Source organism: Telmatherina bonti, assembly GCF_933228915.1.
Source record: "Telmatherina bonti genome assembly, chromosome: 14".
In the NCBI taxonomy this organism is placed as follows: domain Eukaryota; kingdom Metazoa; phylum Chordata; class Actinopteri; order Atheriniformes; family Telmatherinidae; genus Telmatherina; species Telmatherina bonti.
The window spans coordinates 38,608,946-38,629,638 of record NC_136612.1 but is presented as its reverse complement, the minus strand read 5'-3'; the positions used below and the strand labels follow the sequence as shown (position 1 = coordinate 38,629,638).

General features: G+C 48.1%; 1 protein-coding gene across 1 annotated transcript in view; it reads right to left on the bottom strand.

Moving 5' to 3' along the window:
* Window positions 1-20,693, bottom strand: part of LOC306765495 (rho GTPase-activating protein 27-like) — a 134,586-nt gene that overhangs the window by 22,977 nt on the left and 90,916 nt on the right. Inside the window, exons 4-7 of the mRNA XM_079252973.1 lie at window positions 17,460-17,588; window positions 17,239-17,382; window positions 16,767-17,069; window positions 14,872-14,952 (exon numbers count right to left, since the gene is read on the bottom strand). Of these exons, the coding sequence (XP_079109099.1) occupies window positions 14,872-14,952; window positions 16,767-17,069; window positions 17,239-17,382; window positions 17,460-17,588 (657 nt within the window). The remainder of the gene's footprint in view (window positions 1-14,871; window positions 14,953-16,766; window positions 17,070-17,238; window positions 17,383-17,459; window positions 17,589-20,693) is intronic.

The following is a 20,693-nucleotide window of genomic DNA, read 5'->3' as shown; positions in this document are numbered from 1 at the left end:
TCTGAGTCGGACTGATTCCCTCTCTGAGTCGGACTGATTCCGTCTCTGAGTCGGATTGATTCCCTCTCTGAGTCGGACTGATTCCCTCTCTGAGTCGGACTCTGAGTCGGACTGATTCCCTCTCTGAGTCGGACTGATTCCCTCTCTGAGTCGGACTGACTCCCTCTCTGAGTCGGACTGATTCCCTCTCTGAGTCAGACTGATTCCCTCTCTGAGTCGGACTGATTCCCTCTCTGAGTCGGACTGACTCCATCTATGAGTCGGACTGATTCCCTCTATGAGTCGTTTCTCTCTGAGTCGGACTGATTCCCTCTCTGAGTCGGACTGATTCCGTCTCTGAGTCGGATTGATTCCCTCTCTGAGTCTGACTGATTCCCTCTCTGAGTTGGACTGATTCCCTCTTTGAGTCGGACTGATTCCCCCTCTGAGTCGGATTGATTCCCTCTCTGAGTCGGACTGATTCCCTCTCTGAGTCGGACTGATTCCCTCTTTGAGTCGGACTGATTCCCCCTCTGAGTCGGACTGATTCCCTCTCTGAGTCGGACTGACTCCCTCTCTGAGTCGGACTGATTCCCTCTCTGAGTCGGACTGACTCTCTCTGAGTCGGACTGATTCCCTCTCTGAGTCGGACTCTGAGTCGGACTGATTCCAACTTTGAGTCGGACTGATTCCCTCTCTGAGTCGGACTCTGAGTCGGACTGATTCCCTCTTTGAGTCGGACTGATTCCCTCTCTGAGTCGGACTGATTCCCTCTCTGAGTCGGACTCTGAGTCGGACTGATTCCCTCTCTGAGTCGGACTGATTCCCTCTCTGAGTCGGACTGACTCCCTCTCTGAGTCGGACTGATTCCCTCTCTGAGTCGGACTGACTCCCTCTCTGAGTCGGACTGATTCCCTCTCTGAGTCGGACTGACTCCCTCTCTGAGTCGGACTGATTCCCTCTCTGAGTCGGACTGATTCCCTCTCTGAGTCGGACTGACTCCCTCTCTGAGTCGGACTGATTCCCTCTCTGAGTTGGACTGATTCCCTCTTTGAGTCGGACTGATTCCCCCTCTGAGTCGGATTGATTCCCTCTCTGAGTCGGACTGATTCCCTCTCTGAGTTGGACTGATTCCCTCTTTTAGTCGGACTGATTCCCCCTCTGAGTCGGACTCTGAGTCGGACTGATTCCCTCTCTGAGTAGGACTGATTCTCTCTCTGAGTCGGACTGATTCCCTCTCTGAGTCGGACTGACTCCCTCTCTGAGTCGGACTGATTCCATCTATGAGTCGGACTGATTCCCTCTCTGAGTCGTTTCTCTCTGATTCGGACTGATTCCCTCTCTGAATCGGACTCTAAAGTCGAACTGATTCCCTCTCTGACTCTCTCTGATTCGGACTGATTCCCTCTCTGAGTCGGACTCTAAAGTCGAACTGATTCCCTCTCTGACTCTCTCTGAGTCGGACTCTGAGTCTGACTGATTCCCTCTCTGAGTCGGACTGATTCCCTCTCTGAGTCGGACTTTGAGTCGGACTGATTCCCTCTCTGAGTCGGACTGATTCCCTCTCTCAGTCGGACTGATTCCCTCTCTGAGTCAGACTGATTCCCTCTCTGAGTCGGACTCTGAGTCGGACTGATTCCCTCTCTGAGTAGGACTGATTCTCTCTCTGAGTCGGACTGATTCCCTCTCTGAGTCGGACTGATTCCCTCTCTGAGTAGGACTGATTCTCTCTCTGAGTTTGGCTGATTCCCTCTCTGAGTCGGACTGACTCCCTCTCTGAGTCGGACTGATTCCATCTATGAGTCGGACTGATTCCCTCTCTGAGTCGTTTCTCTCTGATTCGGACTGATTCCCTCTCTGAGTCGGTCTGACTCCCTCTCTGAGTCGGACTGATTCCCTCTCTGAGTCGGACTGACTCCCTCTCTGAGTCGGACTGATTCCCTCTCTGAGTCGGACTGACTCCCTCTCTGAGTCGGACTGATTCCATCTATGAGTCGGACTGATTCCCTCTCTGAGTCGTTTCTCTCTGATTCGGACTGATTCCCTCTCTGAGTCGGACTCTAAAGTCGAACTGATTCCCTCTCTGACTCTCTCTGAGTCGGACTCTGAGTCTGACTGATTCCCTCTCTGAGTCGGACTGATTCCCTCTCTGAGTCGGACTGATTCCCTCTCTGAGTCTGACTGATTCCCTCTCTGATTCGGACTGATTCCCTCTCTGAGTCGGACTCTAAAGTCGAACTGATTCCCTCTCTGACTCTCTCTGAGTCGGACTCTGAGTCTGACTGATTCCCTCTCTGAGTCGGACTGATTCCCTCTCTGAGTCGGACTTTGAGTCGGACTGATTCCCTCTCTGAGTCGGACTGATTCCCTCTCTCAGTCGGACTGATTCCCTCTCTGAGTCAGACTGATTCCCTCTCTGAGTCGGACTCTGAGTCGGACTGATTCCCTCTCTGAGTAGGATTGATTCTCTCTCTGAGTCGGACTGATTCCCTCTCTGAGTCGGACTGACTCCCTCTCTGAGTCGGACTGATTCCCTCTCTGAGTCAGACTGATTCCCTCTCTGAGTCGGACTCTGAGTCGGACTGATTCCCTCTCTGAGTAGGACTGATTCTCTCTCTGAGTCGGACTGATTCCCTCTCTGAGTCGGACTGACTCCCTCTCTGAGTCGGACTGATTCCATCTATGAGTCGGACTGATTCCCTCTCTGAGTCGTTTCTCTCTGATTCGGACTGATTCCCTCTCTGAGTCGGACTCTAAAGTCGAACTGATTCCCTCTCTGACTCTCTCTGAGTCGGACTCTGAGTCGGACTGATTCCCTCTCTGAGTCGGACTGATTCCCTCTCTCAGTCGGACTGATTCCCTCTCTGAGTCAGACTGATTCCCTCTCTGAGTCGGACTCTGAGTCGGACTGATTCCCTCTCTGAGTAGGACTGATTCTCTCTCTGAGTCGGACTGATTCCCTCTCTGAGTCGGACTGACTCCATCTATGAGTCGGACTGATTCCCTCTCTGAGTCGTTTCTCTCTGAGTCGGACTGATTCCCTCTCTGAGTCGGACTGATTCCGTCTCTGAGTCGGATTGATTCCCTCTCTGAGTCTGACTGATTCCCTCTCTGAGTCGGACTGATTCCGTCTCTGAGTAGGACTGATTCTCTCTCTGAGTCGGACTGATTCCCTCTCTGAGTCGGACTGACTCCCTCTCTGAGTCGGACTGATTCCATCTATGAGTCGGACTGATTCCCTCTCTGAGTCGTTTCTCTCTGATTCGGACTGATTCCCTCTCTGAATCGGACTCTAAAGTCGAACTGATTCCCTCTCTGACTCTCTCTGATTCGGACTGATTCCCTCTCTGAGTCGGACTCTAAAGTCGAACTGATTCCCTCTCTGACTCTCTCTGAGTCGGACTCTGAGTCGGACTGATTCCCTCTCTGAGTAGGACTGATTCTCTCTCTGAGTCGGACTGATTCCCTCTCTGAGTCGGACTGACTCCCTCTCTGAGTCGGACTGATTCCATCTATGAGTCGGACTGATTCCCTCTCTGAGTCGTTTCTCTCTGATTCGGACTGATTCCCTCTCTGAATCGGACTCTAAAGTCGAACTGATTCCCTCTCTGACTCTCTCTGATTCGGACTGATTCCCTCTCTGAGTCGGACTCTAAAGTCGAACTGATTCCCTCTCTGACTCTCTCTGAGTCGGACTCTGAGTCTGACTGATTCCCTCTCTGAGTCGGACTGATTCCCTCTCTGAGTCGGACTTTGAGTCGGACTGATTCCCTCTCTGAGTCGGACTGATTCCCTCTCTCAGTCGGACTGATTCCCTCTCTGAGTCAGACTGATTCCCTCTCTGAGTCGGACTCTGAGTCGGACTGATTCCCTCTCTGAGTAGGACTGATTCTCTCTCTGAGTCGGACTGATTCCCTCTCTGAGTCGGACTGATTCCCTCTCTGAGTAGGACTGATTCTCTCTCTGAGTTTGGCTGATTCCCTCTCTGAGTCGGACTGACTCCCTCTCTGAGTCGGACTGATTCCATCTATGAGTCGGACTGATTCCCTCTCTGAGTCGTTTCTCTCTGATTCGGACTGATTCCCTCTCTGAGTCGGTCTGACTCCCTCTCTGAGTCGGACTGATTCCCTCTCTGAGTCGGACTGACTCCCTCTCTGAGTCGGACTGATTCCCTCTCTGAGTCGGACTGACTCCCTCTCTGAGTCGGACTGATTCCATCTATGAGTCGGACTGATTCCCTCTCTGAGTCGTTTCTCTCTGATTCGGACTGATTCCCTCTCTGAGTCGGACTCTAAAGTCGAACTGATTCCCTCTCTGACTCTCTCTGAGTCGGACTCTGAGTCTGACTGATTCCCTCTCTGAGTCGGACTGATTCCCTCTCTGAGTCGGACTGATTCCCTCTCTGAGTCTGACTGATTCCCTCTCTGATTCGGACTGATTCCCTCTCTGAGTCGGACTCTAAAGTCGAACTGATTCCCTCTCTGACTCTCTCTGAGTCGGACTCTGAGTCTGACTGATTCCCTCTCTGAGTCGGACTGATTCCCTCTCTGAGTCGGACTTTGAGTCGGACTGATTCCCTCTCTGAGTCGGACTGATTCCCTCTCTCAGTCGGACTGATTCCCTCTCTGAGTCAGACTGATTCCCTCTCTGAGTCGGACTCTGAGTCGGACTGATTCCCTCTCTGAGTAGGATTGATTCTCTCTCTGAGTCGGACTGATTCCCTCTCTGAGTCGGACTGACTCCCTCTCTGAGTCGGACTGATTCCCTCTCTGAGTCAGACTGATTCCCTCTCTGAGTCGGACTCTGAGTCGGACTGATTCCCTCTCTGAGTAGGACTGATTCTCTCTCTGAGTCGGACTGATTCCCTCTCTGAGTCGGACTGACTCCCTCTCTGAGTCGGACTGATTCCATCTATGAGTCGGACTGATTCCCTCTCTGAGTCGTTTCTCTCTGATTCGGACTGATTCCCTCTCTGAGTCGGACTCTAAAGTCGAACTGATTCCCTCTCTGACTCTCTCTGAGTCGGACTCTGAGTCGGACTGATTCCCTCTCTGAGTCGGACTGATTCCCTCTCTCAGTCGGACTGATTCCCTCTCTGAGTCAGACTGATTCCCTCTCTGAGTCGGACTCTGAGTCGGACTGATTCCCTCTCTGAGTAGGACTGATTCTCTCTCTGAGTCGGACTGATTCCCTCTCTGAGTCGGACTGACTCCATCTATGAGTCGGACTGATTCCCTCTCTGAGTCGTTTCTCTCTGAGTCGGACTGATTCCCTCTCTGAGTCGGACTGATTCCGTCTCTGAGTCGGATTGATTCCCTCTCTGAGTCTGACTGATTCCCTCTCTGAGTCGGACTGATTCCGTCTCTGAGTCGGATTGATTCCCTCTCTGAGTCTGACTGATTCCCTCTCTGAGTCGGACTGATTCCCTCTCTGAGTCGGACTGATTCCCCCTCTGAGTCGGATTGATTCCCTCTCTGAGTCGGACTGATTCCCTCTCTGAGTCGGACTTTGAGTCGGACTGATTCCCTCTCTGAGTCGGACTGATTCCCTCTCTCAGTCGGACTGATTCCCTCTCTGAGTCAGACTGATTCCCTCTCTGAGTCGGACTCTGAGTCGGACTGATTCCCTCTCTGAGTAGGACTGATTCTCTCTCTGAGTCGGACTGATTCCCTCTCTGAGTCGGACTGATTCCATCTATGAGTCGGACTGATTCCCTCTCTGAGTCGTTTCTCTCTGATTCGGACTGATTCCCTCTCTGAGTCGGACTCTAAAGTCGAACTGATTCCCTCTCTGACTCTCTCCGAGTCGGACTCTGAGTCTGACTGATTCCCTCTCTGAGTCGGACTGATTCCCTCTCTGAGTCTGACTGATTCCCTCTCTGATTCGGACTGATTCCCTCTCTGAGTCGGACTCTAAAGTCGAACTGATTCCCTCTCTGACTCTCTCTGAGTCGGACTCTGAGTCTGACTGATTCCCTCTCTGAGTCGGACTGATTCCCTCTCTGAGTCGGACTTTGAGTCGGACTGATTCCCTCTCTGAGTCGGACTGATTCCCTCTCTCAGTCGGACTGATTCCCTCTCTGAGTCAGACTGATTCCCTCTCTGAGTCGGACTCTGAGTCGGACTGATTCCCTCTCTGAGCACGACTGATTCTCTCTCTGAGTCGGACTGATTCCCTCTCTGAGTCGGACTGATTCCCTCTCTGAGTCGGACTGATTCTCTCTCTGAGTCAGACTGATTCCCTCTCTGAGTCGGACTGATTCCCTCTCTGAGTCGGACTGACTCCATCTATGAGTCGGACTGATTCCCTCTCTGAGTCGTTTCTCTCTGAGTCGGACTGATTCCCTCTCTGAGTCGGACTGATTCCGTCTCTGAGTCGGATTGATTCCCTCTCTGAGTCGGACTGATTCCCTCTCTGAGTCGGACTCTGAGTCGGACTGATTCCCTCTCTGAGTCGGACTGATTCCCTCTCTGAGTCGGACTGACTCCCTCTCTGAGTCGGACTGATTCCCTCTCTGAGTCAGACTGATTCCCTCTCTGAGTCGGACTGATTCCCTCTCTGAGTCGGACTGACTCCATCTATGAGTCGGACTGATTCCCTCTATGAGTCGTTTCTCTCTGAGTCGGACTGATTCCCTCTCTGAGTCGGACTGATTCCGTCTCTGAGTCGGATTGATTCCCTCTCTGAGTCTGACTGATTCCCTCTCTGAGTTGGACTGATTCCCTCTTTGAGTCGGACTGATTCCCCCTCTGAGTCGGATTGATTCCCTCTATGAGTCGGACTGATTCCCTCTCTGAGTCGGACTGATTCCCTCTTTGAGTCGGACTGATTCCCCCTCTGAGTCGGACTGATTCCCTCTCTGAGTCGGACTGACTCCCTCTCTGAGTCGGACTGATTCCCTCTCTGAGTCGGACTGACTCTCTCTGAGTCGGACTGATTCCCTCTCTGAGTCGGACTCTGAGTCGGACTGATTCCCTCTTTGAGTCGGACTGATTCCCTCTCTGAGTCGGACTCTGAGTCGGACTGATTCCCTCTTTGAGTCGGACTGATTCCCTCTCTGAGTCGGACTGATTCCCTCTCTGAGTCGGACTCTGAGTCGGACTGATTCCCTCTCTGAGTCGGACTGATTCCCTCTCTGAGTCGGACTGACTCCCTCTCTGAGTCGGACTGATTCCCTCTCTGAGTCGGACTGACTCCCTCTCTGAGTCGGACTGATTCCCTCTCTGAATCGGACTGACTCCCTCTCTGAGTCGGACTGATTCCCTCTCTGAGTCGGACTGATTCCCTCTCTGAGTCGGACTGACTCCCTCTCTGAGTCGGACTGATTCCCTCTCTGAGTTGGACTGATTCCCTCTTTGAGTCGGACTGATTCCCCCTCTGAGTCGGATTGATTCCCTCTCTGAGTCGGACTGATTCCCTCTCTGAGTTGGACTGATTCCCTCTTTGAGTCGGACTGATTCCCCCTCTGAGTCGGATTGATTCCCTCTCTGAGTCGGACTGATTCCCTCTCTGAGTCGGACTGATTCCCTCTTTGAGTCGGACTGATTCCCCCTCTGAGTCGGACTGATTCCCTCTCTGAGTCGGACTGACTCCCTCTCTGAGTCGGACTGATTCCCTCTCTGAGTCGGACTGACTCTCTCTGAGTCGGACTGATTCCCTCTCTGAGTCGGACTCTGAGTCGGACTGATTCCCTCTTTGAGTCGGACTGATTCCCTCTCTGAGTCGGACTCTGAGTCGGACTGATTCCCTCTTTGAGTCGGACTGATTCCCTCTCTGAGTCGGACTGATTCCCTCTCTGAGTCGGACTCTGAGTCGGACTGATTCCCTCTCTGAGTCGGACTGATTCCCTCTCTGAGTCGGACTGACTCCCTCTCTGAGTCGGACTGATTCCCTCTCTGAGTCGGACTGACTCCCTCTCTGAGTCGGACTGATTCCCTCTCTGAGTCGGACTGACTCCCTCTCTGAGTCGGACTGATTCCCTCTCTGAGTCGGACTGACTCTCTCTGATTCGGACTGATTCCCTCTCTGAGTCGGACTCTGAGTCGGACTGATTCCCTCTCTGAGTCGGACTGATTCCCTCTCTGAGTCGGACTGATTCCCTCTCTGAGTCGGACTCTGAGTCGGACTGATTCCCTCTTTGAGTCGGACTGATTCCCTCTCTGAGTCGGACTGATTCCCTCTTTGAGTCGGACTGATTCCCTCTCTGAGTCGGACTGATTCCCTCTCTGAGTCGGACTGATTCCCTCTCTGAGTCGGACTGACTCCCTCTCTGAGTCGGACTGATTCCCTCTCTGAGTCGGACTGATTCCCTCTCTGAGTCGGACTGATTCCCTCTCTGAGTCGGACTGACTCCCTCTCTGAGTCGGACTGACTCTCTCTGAGTCGGACTGACTCTCTCTGAGTTGGACTGATTCCGTCTCTGAGTCGGACTGATTCCCTCTTTGAGTCGGACTGATTCCCTCTCTGAGTCGGACTGATTCCCTCTCTGAGTCGGACTGATTCCCTGTCTGAGTCGGACTCTGAGTCGGACTGATTCCCTCTTTGAGTCGGACTGATTCCCTCTCTGAGTCGGACTGATTCCCTCTCTGAGTCGGACTGATTCCCTCTCTGAGTTGGACTCTGAGTCGGACTGATTCCCTCTTTGAGTCGGACTGATTCCCTCTCTGAGTCGGACTGATTCCCTCTCTGAGTCGGACTGATTCCCTCTCTGAGTTGGAGTCTGAGTCGGACTAATTCCCTCTCTGAGTCGGACTGATTCCCTCTCTGAGTCGGACTCTGAGTCGGACTGATTCCCTCTTTGAGTCGGACTGATTCCCTCTCTGAGTCGGACTGATTCCCTCTCTGAGTTGGACTCTGAGTCGGACTGATTCCCTCTTTGAGTCGGACTGATTCCCTCTTTGAGTCGGACTGATTCCCTCTCTGAGTCGTTTCTCTCTGATTCGGACTGATTCCCTCTCTGAGTCGGACTCTAAAGTCGAACTGATTCCCTCTCTGACTCTCTCTGAGTCGGACTCTGAGTCTGACTGATTCCCTCTCTGAGTCGGACTGATTCCCTCTCTGAGTCGTTTCTCTCTGATTCGGACTGATTCCCTCTCTGAGTCGGACTCTAAAGTCGAACTGATTCCCTCTCTGACTCTCTCTGAGTCGGACTCTGAGTCTGACTGATTCCCTCTCTGAGTCGGACTTTGAGTCGGACTGATTCCCTCTCTGAGTCGGACTGATTCCCTCTCTCAGTCGGACTGATTCCCTCTCTGAGTCAGACTGATTCCCTCTCTGAGTCGGACTCTGAGTCGGACTGATTCCCTCTCTGAGTAGGACTGATTCTCTCTCTGAGTCGGACTGATTCCCTCTCTGAGTCGGACTGATTCCCTCTCTGAGTCGGACTGACTCCCTCTCTGAGTCGGACTGATTCCATCTATGAGTCGGACTGATTCCCTCTCTGAGTCGTTTCTCTCTGATTCGGACTGATTCCCTCTCTGAGTCGGACTCTAAAGTCGAACTGATTCCCTCTCTGACTCTCTCCGAGTCGGACTCTGAGTCTGACTGATTCCCTCTCTGAGTCGGACTGATTCCCTCTCTGAGTCTGACTGATTCCCTCTCTGATTCGGACTGATTCCCTCTCTGAGTCGGACTCTAAAGTCGAACTGATTCCCTCTCTGACTCTCTCTGAGTCGGACTCTGAGTCTGACTGATTCCCTCTCTGAGTCGGACTGATTCCCTCTCTGAGTCGGACTTTGAGTCGGACTGATTCCCTCTCTGAGTCGGACTGATTCCCTCTCTCAGTCGGACTGATTCCCTCTCTGAGTCAGACTGATTCCCTCTCTGAGTCGGACTCTGAGTCGGACTGATTCCCTCTCTGAGCACGACTGATTCTCTCTCTGAGTCGGACTGATTCCCTCTCTGAGTCGGACTGATTCCCTCTCTGAGTCGGACTGATTCTCTCTCTGAGTCAGACTGATTCCCTCTCTGAGTCGGACTGATTCCCTCTCTGAGTCGGACTGACTCCATCTATGAGTCGGACTGATTCCCTCTCTGAGTCGTTTCTCTCTGAGTCGGACTGATTCCCTCTCTGAGTCGGACTGATTCCGTCTCTGAGTCGGATTGATTCCCTCTCTGAGTCTGACTGATTCCCTCTCTGAGTTGGACTGATTCCCTCTTTGAGTCGGACTGATTCCCCCTCTGAGTCGGATTGATTGCCTCTCTGAGTCGGACTGATTCCCTCTCTGAGTCGGACTGATTCCCTCTTTGAGTCGGACTGATTCCCCCTCTGAGTCGGACTGATTCCCTCTCTGAGTCGGACTGACTCCCTCTCTGAGTCGGACTGATTCCCTCTCTGAGTCGGACTGACTCTCTCTGAGTCGGACTGATTCCCTCTCTGAGTCGGACTCTGAGTCGGACTGATTCCCTCTTTGAGTCGGACTGATTCCCTCTCTGAGTCGGACTCTGAGTCGGACTGATTCCCTCTTTGAGTCGGACTGATTCCCTCTCTGAGTCGGACTGATTCCCTCTCTGAGTCGGACTCTGAGTCGGACTGATTCCCTCTCTGAGTCGGACTCTGAGTCGGACTGATTCCCTCTCTGAGTCGGACTGATTCCCTCTCTGAGTCGGACTGACTCCCTCTCTGAGTCGGACTGATTCCCTCTCTGAGTCGGACTGACTCCCTCTCTGAGTCGGACTGATTCCCTCTCTGAGTCGGACTGACTCCCTCTCTGATTCGGACTGATTCCCTCTCTGAGTCGGACTCTGAGTCGGACTGATTCCCTCTCTGAGTCGGACTGATTCCCTCTCTGAGTCGGACTGATTCCCTCTCTGAGTCGGACTCTGAGTCGGACTTATTCCCTCTTTGAGTCGGACTGATTCCCTCTCTGAGTCGTTTCTCTCTGATTCGGACTGATTCCCTCTCTGAGTCGGACTCTAAAGTCGAACTGATTCCCTCTCTGACTCTCTCCGAGTCGGACTCTGAGTCTGACTGATTCCCTCTCTGAGTCGGACTGACTCTCTCTGAGTTGGACTGATTCCGTCTCTGAGTCGGACTGATTCCCTCTTTGAGTCGGACTGATTCCCTCTCTGAGTCGGACTGATTCCCTCTCTGAGTCGGACTGATTCCCTCTCTGAGTCTGACTCTGAGTCGGACTGATTCCCTCTTTGAGTCGGACTGATTCCCTCTCTGAGTCGGACTGATTCCCTCTCTGAGTCGGACTGATTCCCTCTCTGAGTCGGACTGATTCCCTCTCTGAGTCTGACTCTGAGTCGGACTGATTCCCTCTTTGAGTCGGACTGATTCCCTCTCTGAGTCGGACTGATTCCCTCTCTGAGTCGGACTGATTCCCTCTCTGAGTTGGAGTCTGAGTCGGACTGATTCCCTCTCTGAGTCGGACTGATTCCCTCTCTGAGTCGGACTCTGAGTCGGACTGATTCCCTCTTTGAGTCGGACTGATTCCCTCTCTGAGTCGGACTGATTCCCTCTCTGAGTTGGACTCTGAGTCGGACTGATTCCCTCTTTGAGTCGGACTGATTCCCTCTCTGAGTCGGACTGATTCCCTCTCTGAGTCGGACTGATTCCCTCTCTGAGTCGGACTGATTCCCTCTTTGAGTCGGACTGATTCCCTCTCTGAGTCGGACTGATTCCCTCTCTGAGTTGGACTCTGAGTCGGACTGATTCCCTCTCTGAGTCGGACTGATTCCCTCTCTGAGTCGGACTGACTCCCTCTCTGAGTCGGACTGATTCCCTCTCTGAGTCGGACTGATTCCCTCTCTGAGTCGGACTGATTCCCTCTCTGAGTAGGACTGATTCCCTCTCTGAGTAGGACTGATTCCCTCTCTGAGTCGGACTGATTCCCTCTCTGAGTCGGACTGATTCCCTCTCTGAGTCGGACTGATTCCCTCTCTGAGTCGGACTGATTCCCTCTCCGAGTCGGACTGATTCCCTCTCTGAGTCGGACTCTGAGTCGGACTGATTCCCTCTTTGAGTCGGACTGATTCCCTCTCTGAGTCGGACTGATTCCCTCTCTGAGTCGGACTGATTCCCTCTCTGAGTTGGAGTCTGAGTCGGACTAATTCCCTCTCTGAGTCGGACTCTGAGTCGGACTGATTCCCTCTTTGAGTCGGACTGATTCCCTCTCTGAGTCGGACTGATTCCCTCTCTGAGTTGGACTCTGAGTCGGACTGATTCCCTCTTTGAGTCGGACTGATTCCCTCTCTGAGTCGGACTGATTCCCTCTCTGAGTAGGACTGATTCTCTCTCTGAGTCGGACTGATTCCCTCTCTGAGTCGGACTGACTCCATCTATGAGTCGGACTGATTCCCTCTCTGAGTCGTTTCTCTCTGAGTCGGACTGATTCCCTCTCTGAGTCGGACTGATTCCCTCTCTGAGTCGGACTGATTCCCTCTCTGAGTCGGACTGATTCCCTCTCCGAGTCGGACTGATTCCCTCTCTGAGTCGGACTCTGAGTCGGACTGATTCCCTCTTTGAGTCGGACTGATTCCCTCTCTGAGTCGGACTGATTCCCTCTCTGAGTCGGACTGATTCCCTCTCTGAGTCGGACTGATTCCCTCTCTGAGTCGGACTGATTCCCTCTTTGAGTCGGACTCTAAAGTCGAACTGATTCCCTCTCTGACTCTCTCCGAGTCGGACTCTGAGTCTGACTGATTCCCTCTCTGAGTCGGACTGACTCTCTCTGAGTTGGACTGATTCCGTCTCTGAGTCGGACTGATTCCCTCTTTGAGTCGGACTGATTCCCTCTCTGAGTCGGACTGATTCCCTCTCTGAGTCGGACTGATTCCCTCTCTGAGTCTGACTCTGAGTCGGACTGATTCCCTCTTTGAGTCGGACTGATTCCCTCTCTGAGTCGGACTGATTCCCTCTCTGAGTCGGACTGATTCCCTCTCTGAGTCGGACTGATTCCCTCTCTGAGTCTGACTCTGAGTCGGACTGATTCCCTCTTTGAGTCGGACTGATTCCCTCTCTGAGTCGGACTGATTCCCTCTCTGAGTCGGACTGATTCCCTCTCTGAGTTGGAGTCTGAGTCGGACTGATTCCCTCTCTGAGTCGGACTGATTCCCTCTCTGAGTCGGACTCTGAGTCGGACTGATTCCCTCTTTGAGTCGGACTGATTCCCTCTCTGAGTCGGACTGATTCCCTCTCTGAGTTGGACTCTGAGTCGGACTGATTCCCTCTTTGAGTCGGACTGATTCCCTCTCTGAGTCGGACTGATTCCCTCTCTGAGTCGGACTGATTCCCTCTCTGAGTCGGACTGATTCCCTCTTTGAGTCGGACTGATTCCCTCTCTGAGTCGGACTGATTCCCTCTCTGAGTTGGACTCTGAGTCGGACTGATTCCCTCTCTGAGTCGGACTGATTCCCTCTCTGAGTCGGACTGACTCCCTCTCTGAGTCGGACTGATTCCCTCTCTGAGTCGGACTGATTCCCTCTCTGAGTCGGACTGATTCCCTCTCTGAGTAGGACTGATTCCCTCTCTGAGTAGGACTGATTCCCTCTCTGAGTCGGACTGATTCCCTCTCTGAGTCGGACTGATTCCCTCTCTGAGTCGGACTGATTCCCTCTCTGAGTCGGACTGATTCCCTCTCCGAGTCGGACTGATTCCCTCTCTGAGTCGGACTCTGAGTCGGACTGATTCCCTCTTTGAGTCGGACTGATTCCCTCTCTGAGTCGGACTGATTCCCTCTCTGAGTCGGACTGATTCCCTCTCTGAGTTGGAGTCTGAGTCGGACTAATTCCCTCTCTGAGTCGGACTCTGAGTCGGACTGATTCCCTCTTTGAGTCGGACTGATTCCCTCTCTGAGTCGGACTGATTCCCTCTCTGAGTTGGACTCTGAGTCGGACTGATTCCCTCTTTGAGTCGGACTGATTCCCTCTCTGAGTCGGACTGATTCCCTCTCTGAGTAGGACTGATTCTCTCTCTGAGTCGGACTGATTCCCTCTCTGAGTCGGACTGACTCCATCTATGAGTCGGACTGATTCCCTCTCTGAGTCGTTTCTCTCTGAGTCGGACTGATTCCCTCTCTGAGTCGGACTGATTCCCTCTCTGAGTCGGACTGATTCCCTCTCTGAGTCGGACTGATTCCCTCTCCGAGTCGGACTGATTCCCTCTCTGAGTCGGACTCTGAGTCGGACTGATTCCCTCTTTGAGTCGGACTGATTCCCTCTCTGAGTCGGACTGATTCCCTCTCTGAGTCGGACTGATTCCCTCTCTGAGTCGGACTGATTCCCTCTCTGAGTCGGACTGATTCCCTCTTTGAGTCGGACTGATTCCCTCTCTGAGTCGGACTGATTCCCTCTTTGAGTCGGACTGATTCCCTCTCTGAGTCGGACTGATTCCCTCTCTGAGTCGGACTCTGAGTCGGACTGATTCCCTCTTTGAGTCGGACTGATTCCCTCTCTGAGTCGGACTGATTCCCTCTCTGAGTCGGACTGATTCCCTCTCTGAGTCGGACTGATTCCCTCTCTGAGTCGGACTGATTCCCTCTCTGAGTCGGACTGAAAACCCAGAAGGAGTCAGAAACGCTGTCTAAAACGCTGCATTCAGATAACAAATGTGTTAGTCTTTAATGTGTTAGAACATGGGTTAGTAACAGCAGTGTTACCACGGAAACTCAACTACAGCCAGTCAGAACCTACATGCTGCCTGTCGGGGCCTGTGCTGTGATTGGACAGATTCCTCCTCAGTTTGAACCTATTAGAGAACTGGATTAAGGAGAATAGATGTGAATGAATGAATAAATGAATGAACTTTAAAACCAGCGAATGAATAAATAGGCAAATGAATGAACGAACAAATGGATAAATGAACGAATGAACAAGCGAATGAACGAAGAAATGAATGAATTCACAATGAATGAATGAACATGTGTGTGGGTGAAGGTAAGCATGTACCTGTGGACCATCAGGGGACAGTTTTCTGCTCGTCCCGTCCGTCTGGTCTGAGCTGGTCCTCCTGTGGCTGGGACTGAAGGTCTGGAAGACAGAAGGACAGATGAGAGTTGTTCTCAGACCAGTTCGCGTTGAAGGTCTTCACCGGTTTAATCCAGGTGACACCTGCAGTCAGTTGGACTCACGTCTTCGGCAATGCTGTGTCTCACAGTCTGGACCTGCGATGCCAGTTTTTCCTCAGAAACTCCGTTTCCCATCAGCCTTTGCTGCAGCAACCAACAAAGCCATGGATTAACGGGTGCTTTCAGACACAGTCCTTCTGTGGACCACTCCCAGGGCAGTCTGGTTCGTTTGGAGTGGTGTGAATGCTCATTCCCACTCTGGCTTGGTAGAAACCAAACCAATGAGAAGTGTGAAATCTTTCTTCATTTCCCAGACCAATCAAACCAAGTCCCTGGAGTGAATGTGTGTTGAGCAGGTAAAGTTTACTTCACAATGGAATAAAAAAACATAAAAATGGTCTGGTTTTTGTGCAAGACTACCCTCAATCAGGGATTTAAGGACTGCAGAGACTGGTAAACCACCAGGTCAGAGGAAGGAGCCTGACTACAGAATACTCCAACTGTATTTTATTCGAGTTAAAAGCCTGTTGGGACCCAACTTCCTATGGGCAGGACATAACAAACCAATCTCTATTTAACTTCCAATTGCTTCCACTAGACACTAGGGCGCTGAAATCAACACTATGAGGGCCACGATCCAGCAGGGTTACCATGTCTCCCTGCTCCAACACACCTGACTCAGAACTTGTGCAGAACTGGACTGGATGTTGAATCCTTTTCATTTCATTCAACTGTGTCGAAGCAGTCATACACTGAAACCAGCTGGACTTCTGTCCTCAGAGGGCTGTTAGACAAGCAGCAGGTTCAGGAAATATACTGAGTCCACTGAAAACCAGTTTAAACATCATGACACATTTTATCCCCAACAGCAAAGATCTGGGGGACGTCTAGAGTCAGCTGAACTCCTCTGGCTGTTTGGACATCCTGCCCGCTGGTTCTTCCAGAAAAGTCTCAGAGACCATGGAGCCAGATCTGTTACAGATTGTGAACTTGTCGCTAACTTCTGGCATCTTCCCAGTGTCGCTGAAAACAGCTGTAATCAAGCTGCTAGAAAGGGACAATCTAGACAAGACACAAATGAGCAACTCACATCTTCCATTTTTTACGATCATTGAAAAAAAATTTCATCAGCTAAATGATTTTTTTTAACACAAAACAACAGTAAAGTTGTCTTCCAGTCTGGTTATTAATGACAAACGTTTATACACGATGATGGAAAAATGTCTGTCTGGGTTAAACTGGACCTCAGCTCTGCATACAGTCCACCACAACACACTCCAACGACTGGAGAGCTGGCTGAGTCTCAGCGGAGTGACATGAACCAGTTTGGGTTGGTTGAAGACCAGACGTGCTGCTGGTTCTGGATCATCTGCAGAGGTTTAACCAGCATGCAGGCAGACCTGCCAGTAGGGAACTGCAGTAATCCATGTGTAAAACTGTGTTTAACTATTCAGACCTAAAAACCACTAATGGGGCCAGAAATCTGGGTATAGTCTGCATAATCTGAGTCCCGCAGGTCCGAGTCCTGCAGGTCCGAGTCCTGCAGATCCGAGTCCTGCAGGTTCGAGTCCCGCAGGTCCGAGTCCCGCAGGTCCGAGTCCTGCAGGTCCGAGTCCTGCAGGTCCGAGTCCTGCAGGTTCGAGTCCCGCAGGTCCGAGTCCCGCAGGTCCGAGTCCCGCAGGTTTGAGTTTGCAGGTCTGAGTCCTGGTCTGTGTCCTGAGTCCTGCGGGTCCCTAAGGGCGGGGACTGCTCTGGACCAGCTGAAAGGTTTCATACCATTGTAAAGACGGTGTGGTCTGCCCGGTGGTCTGCCCGGTGGTCTGCCCGGTGGTCTGCCCGGTGGTCTGCCCTGTGGTCTGCCCGGTGGTCTGCCTGGTGGTCTGCCCTGTGGTCTGCCCGGTGGTCTGCCCGGTGGTCTGCCCGGTGGTCTGCCCTGTGGTCTGCCCGGTGGTCTGCCCTGTGGTCTGCCCGGTGGTCTGCCCGGTGGTCTGCCCTGTGGTCTGCCCTGTGGTCTGCCCGGTGGTCTGCCCGGTGGTCTGCCTGGTGGTCTACAGGGTAGTCCTCTGCTGGCAGCGGGGGCTTTAGATGATCAGAGAAACAAAGGCTGCTGGACTTATTTGTCTCCATGGTTACCAATGTGAAAGCAGTCAGATGTCCGTTAACTTCAACACATACATCCCGTCTCCCTGTAAATGACGTTTACACAGATTCTACTGATCTGAGACCAGATCTGGGGCCCAGATCCTACCAGACTGTTGTCAGGCCTCCTGGATCCAGGTGCTGATTGGGGGGACAGGAGGTCCTCCAAGGTCCAGGATGTGGCTCCAGTCTTGGGGTTGTAGTAGTAGGTTCTCCCTGAATCCTGATCCATCAGCTGTTCCCAGACAGAACCCTGGAAGGGAGGACATGGAAATCTGCATGGACAGGGACATAAACCATGCTGCGGTTCAGACAGGTGTGGTTTGGTACCTGAAGAGAGGCAGGGGACAGCGGGCCAGACACGTCTAGGTCTCCAGGACTGCGGGGGTCGGACCAGGTGGTCTGTCCCGTTAGAGGATGGTAATAAAAGACATTTCCACTGGTCCTGTCGGTGTGGACCTGAATAATAATATAATATATGATATGATATGATATGATATGATATGATTATGAAATGAAATGAAATGATATGATATGATATGATATGATATGATATGATATGATATGAAATGATATGATATGATATGATATGATATGATATGATATGATATGATATGATATGATATGATATGATATATGATTATGATATATGATTATGATATGATATGATATGATATGATATGAAATATCATATCAGTAGAATATGATATGGATATGAAATGATATGAAATGATATGATATATGATTATGATATGACATGAAATGATATGATATGATATGATATGATATGATATGATTATGAAATGAAATGAAATGATATGATATGATATGATATGATATGATTATGATATGATATGATATGATATGATTATGATATGATATGATATGATATGATATGATATGATTATGATATGATATGAAATGATATGATATGATATGATATGATATGATATGATATGATATGATATGAAATGATATGATATGATATGATATGATATATGATATGATATGATTATGATATGAAATGATATGATATGATATGATATGATATGATATGATATGATTATGATATGAAATGATATGATATGATATGATATGATATGAAATGATATGATATGATATGATATGATATGATATGATATGATATGAAATGATATATGATATGATATGATATGATATGATTATGATATGATATGATATGATATGATATGATTATGAAATGAAATTAAATGATATATGATATATGATTATGATATGAAATGATATGATATGATATGATATGATATGAAATGATATGATATGATATGATATGATATGATATGAAATGATATATGATATGATATGATATGATACGATATGAAATGATATGATATGATATGATATGATATGATATGATATGATTATGATATGATATGATATGATATGATATGATATGATATGATATGAAATGATATGATATGATATGATATGATATGATATGATATGATATGATTATGATATGAAATGAAATGATATGATATGATATGGATATGAAATGATATGAAATGATATGATATATGATTATGATATGACATGAAATGATATGATATGATATGATATGATATGATATGATATGATTATGAAATGAAATGAAATGATATGATATGATATGATATGATATGATATGATATGATATGATATGATATGATTATGATATGATTATGATATGATATGATATGATTATGATATGAAATGATATGATATGATATGATATGAAATGATATATGATATGATATGATATGATATGATATGAAATGATATGATATGATATGATATGATATGATTATGATATGAAATGATATGATATGATATGATATGATATGATATGAAATGATATGATATGATATGATATGATATGATATGAAATGATATGATATGATATGATTATGATATGATATGATATGATATGATTATGAAATGAAATTAAATGATATATGATATATGATTATGATATGAAATGATATGATATGATATGATATGAAATGATATGATATGATATGATATGATATGATATGAAATGATATATGATATGATATGATATGATACGATATGAAATGATATGATATGATATGATATGATATGATATGATTATGATATGATATGATATGATATGATTATGAAATGAAATGATATGATATGATATGATATGATATGATATGATATGATATGATATGAAATGATGATATGACATGATATGATATGATATGATATGATATGATATGATATGATATGATATGATTATGATATGAAATGATATGATATGATATGATATGAAATGATATGATATGATATGATATGATATGATATGATATGATATGATATGAAATGATATGATATGATATGATATATGATTATGAAATGAAATGAAATGAAATGATATGATATGATTATGAAATGAAATGATATATGATATGATATGATATGATAGGATATATGATATGATATATGATACGATACGATACGATACGATACAATACGATTATGATATGAAATGATATGATATGATATGATATGATATGATTATGAAATGAAATGAAATGATATGATATGATATGATATGATATGATATGATATGATATGATATGAAATGATATGATATGATATGATATGAAATGATGATATGATATGATATGATATGATATGATATGATATGATATGATATGATTATGATATGAAATGATATGATATGATATGATATGATATGATATGATATGAAATGATATGATATGATATGATATGATATGATATGATATGATATGATTATGAAATGAAATGAAATGATATGATATGATTATGAAATGAAATGATATATGATATGATATGATAGGATATATGACATGATATATGATACGATACGATACGATACGAAACGATACGATACGATTATGATATGAAATGATATGATATGATATGATATGAAATGATATGAGGCTGCACGGTGGCGCAGTGGTTAGCACTGTGGCCTCACAGCAAGAAGGTCACTGGTTCGATCCTTGGCTGGTTTGGTCAGTGGCCTTTCTGTGTGGAGTTTGCATGTTCTCCCCGTGTATGCGTGGGTTCTCTCCAGGTACTCCAGCTTCCTCCCACCATCCAAATACATGCATGTTAGGTTAATTGGTCACTCTAAATTGCCCCTAGGAGTGAGTGTGAGCGTGAGTGGTTGTTCGTCTCTCTGTGTGGCCCTGCGATGGACTGGCGAGCTGTCCAGGGTGTACCCTGCCTGTCGCCCAAAGCCAGCTGGGATAGGCTCCAGCTTCCCCGCGACCCTGAATTGGAATAAGCGGTTCGGAAAATGAATGATATGATATGAAATTATATGATATATATACATATATATATATATATATATATATATATATATATATATATATATATATATATATATACATACATATGTATATATACATGATTATGATATGAAATGATATATGATATGATATATGATTATGATATGATATATGATATGATATGATATATGATATGATATGATATGAAATGATATAATATATAAAATGAATAATTAAT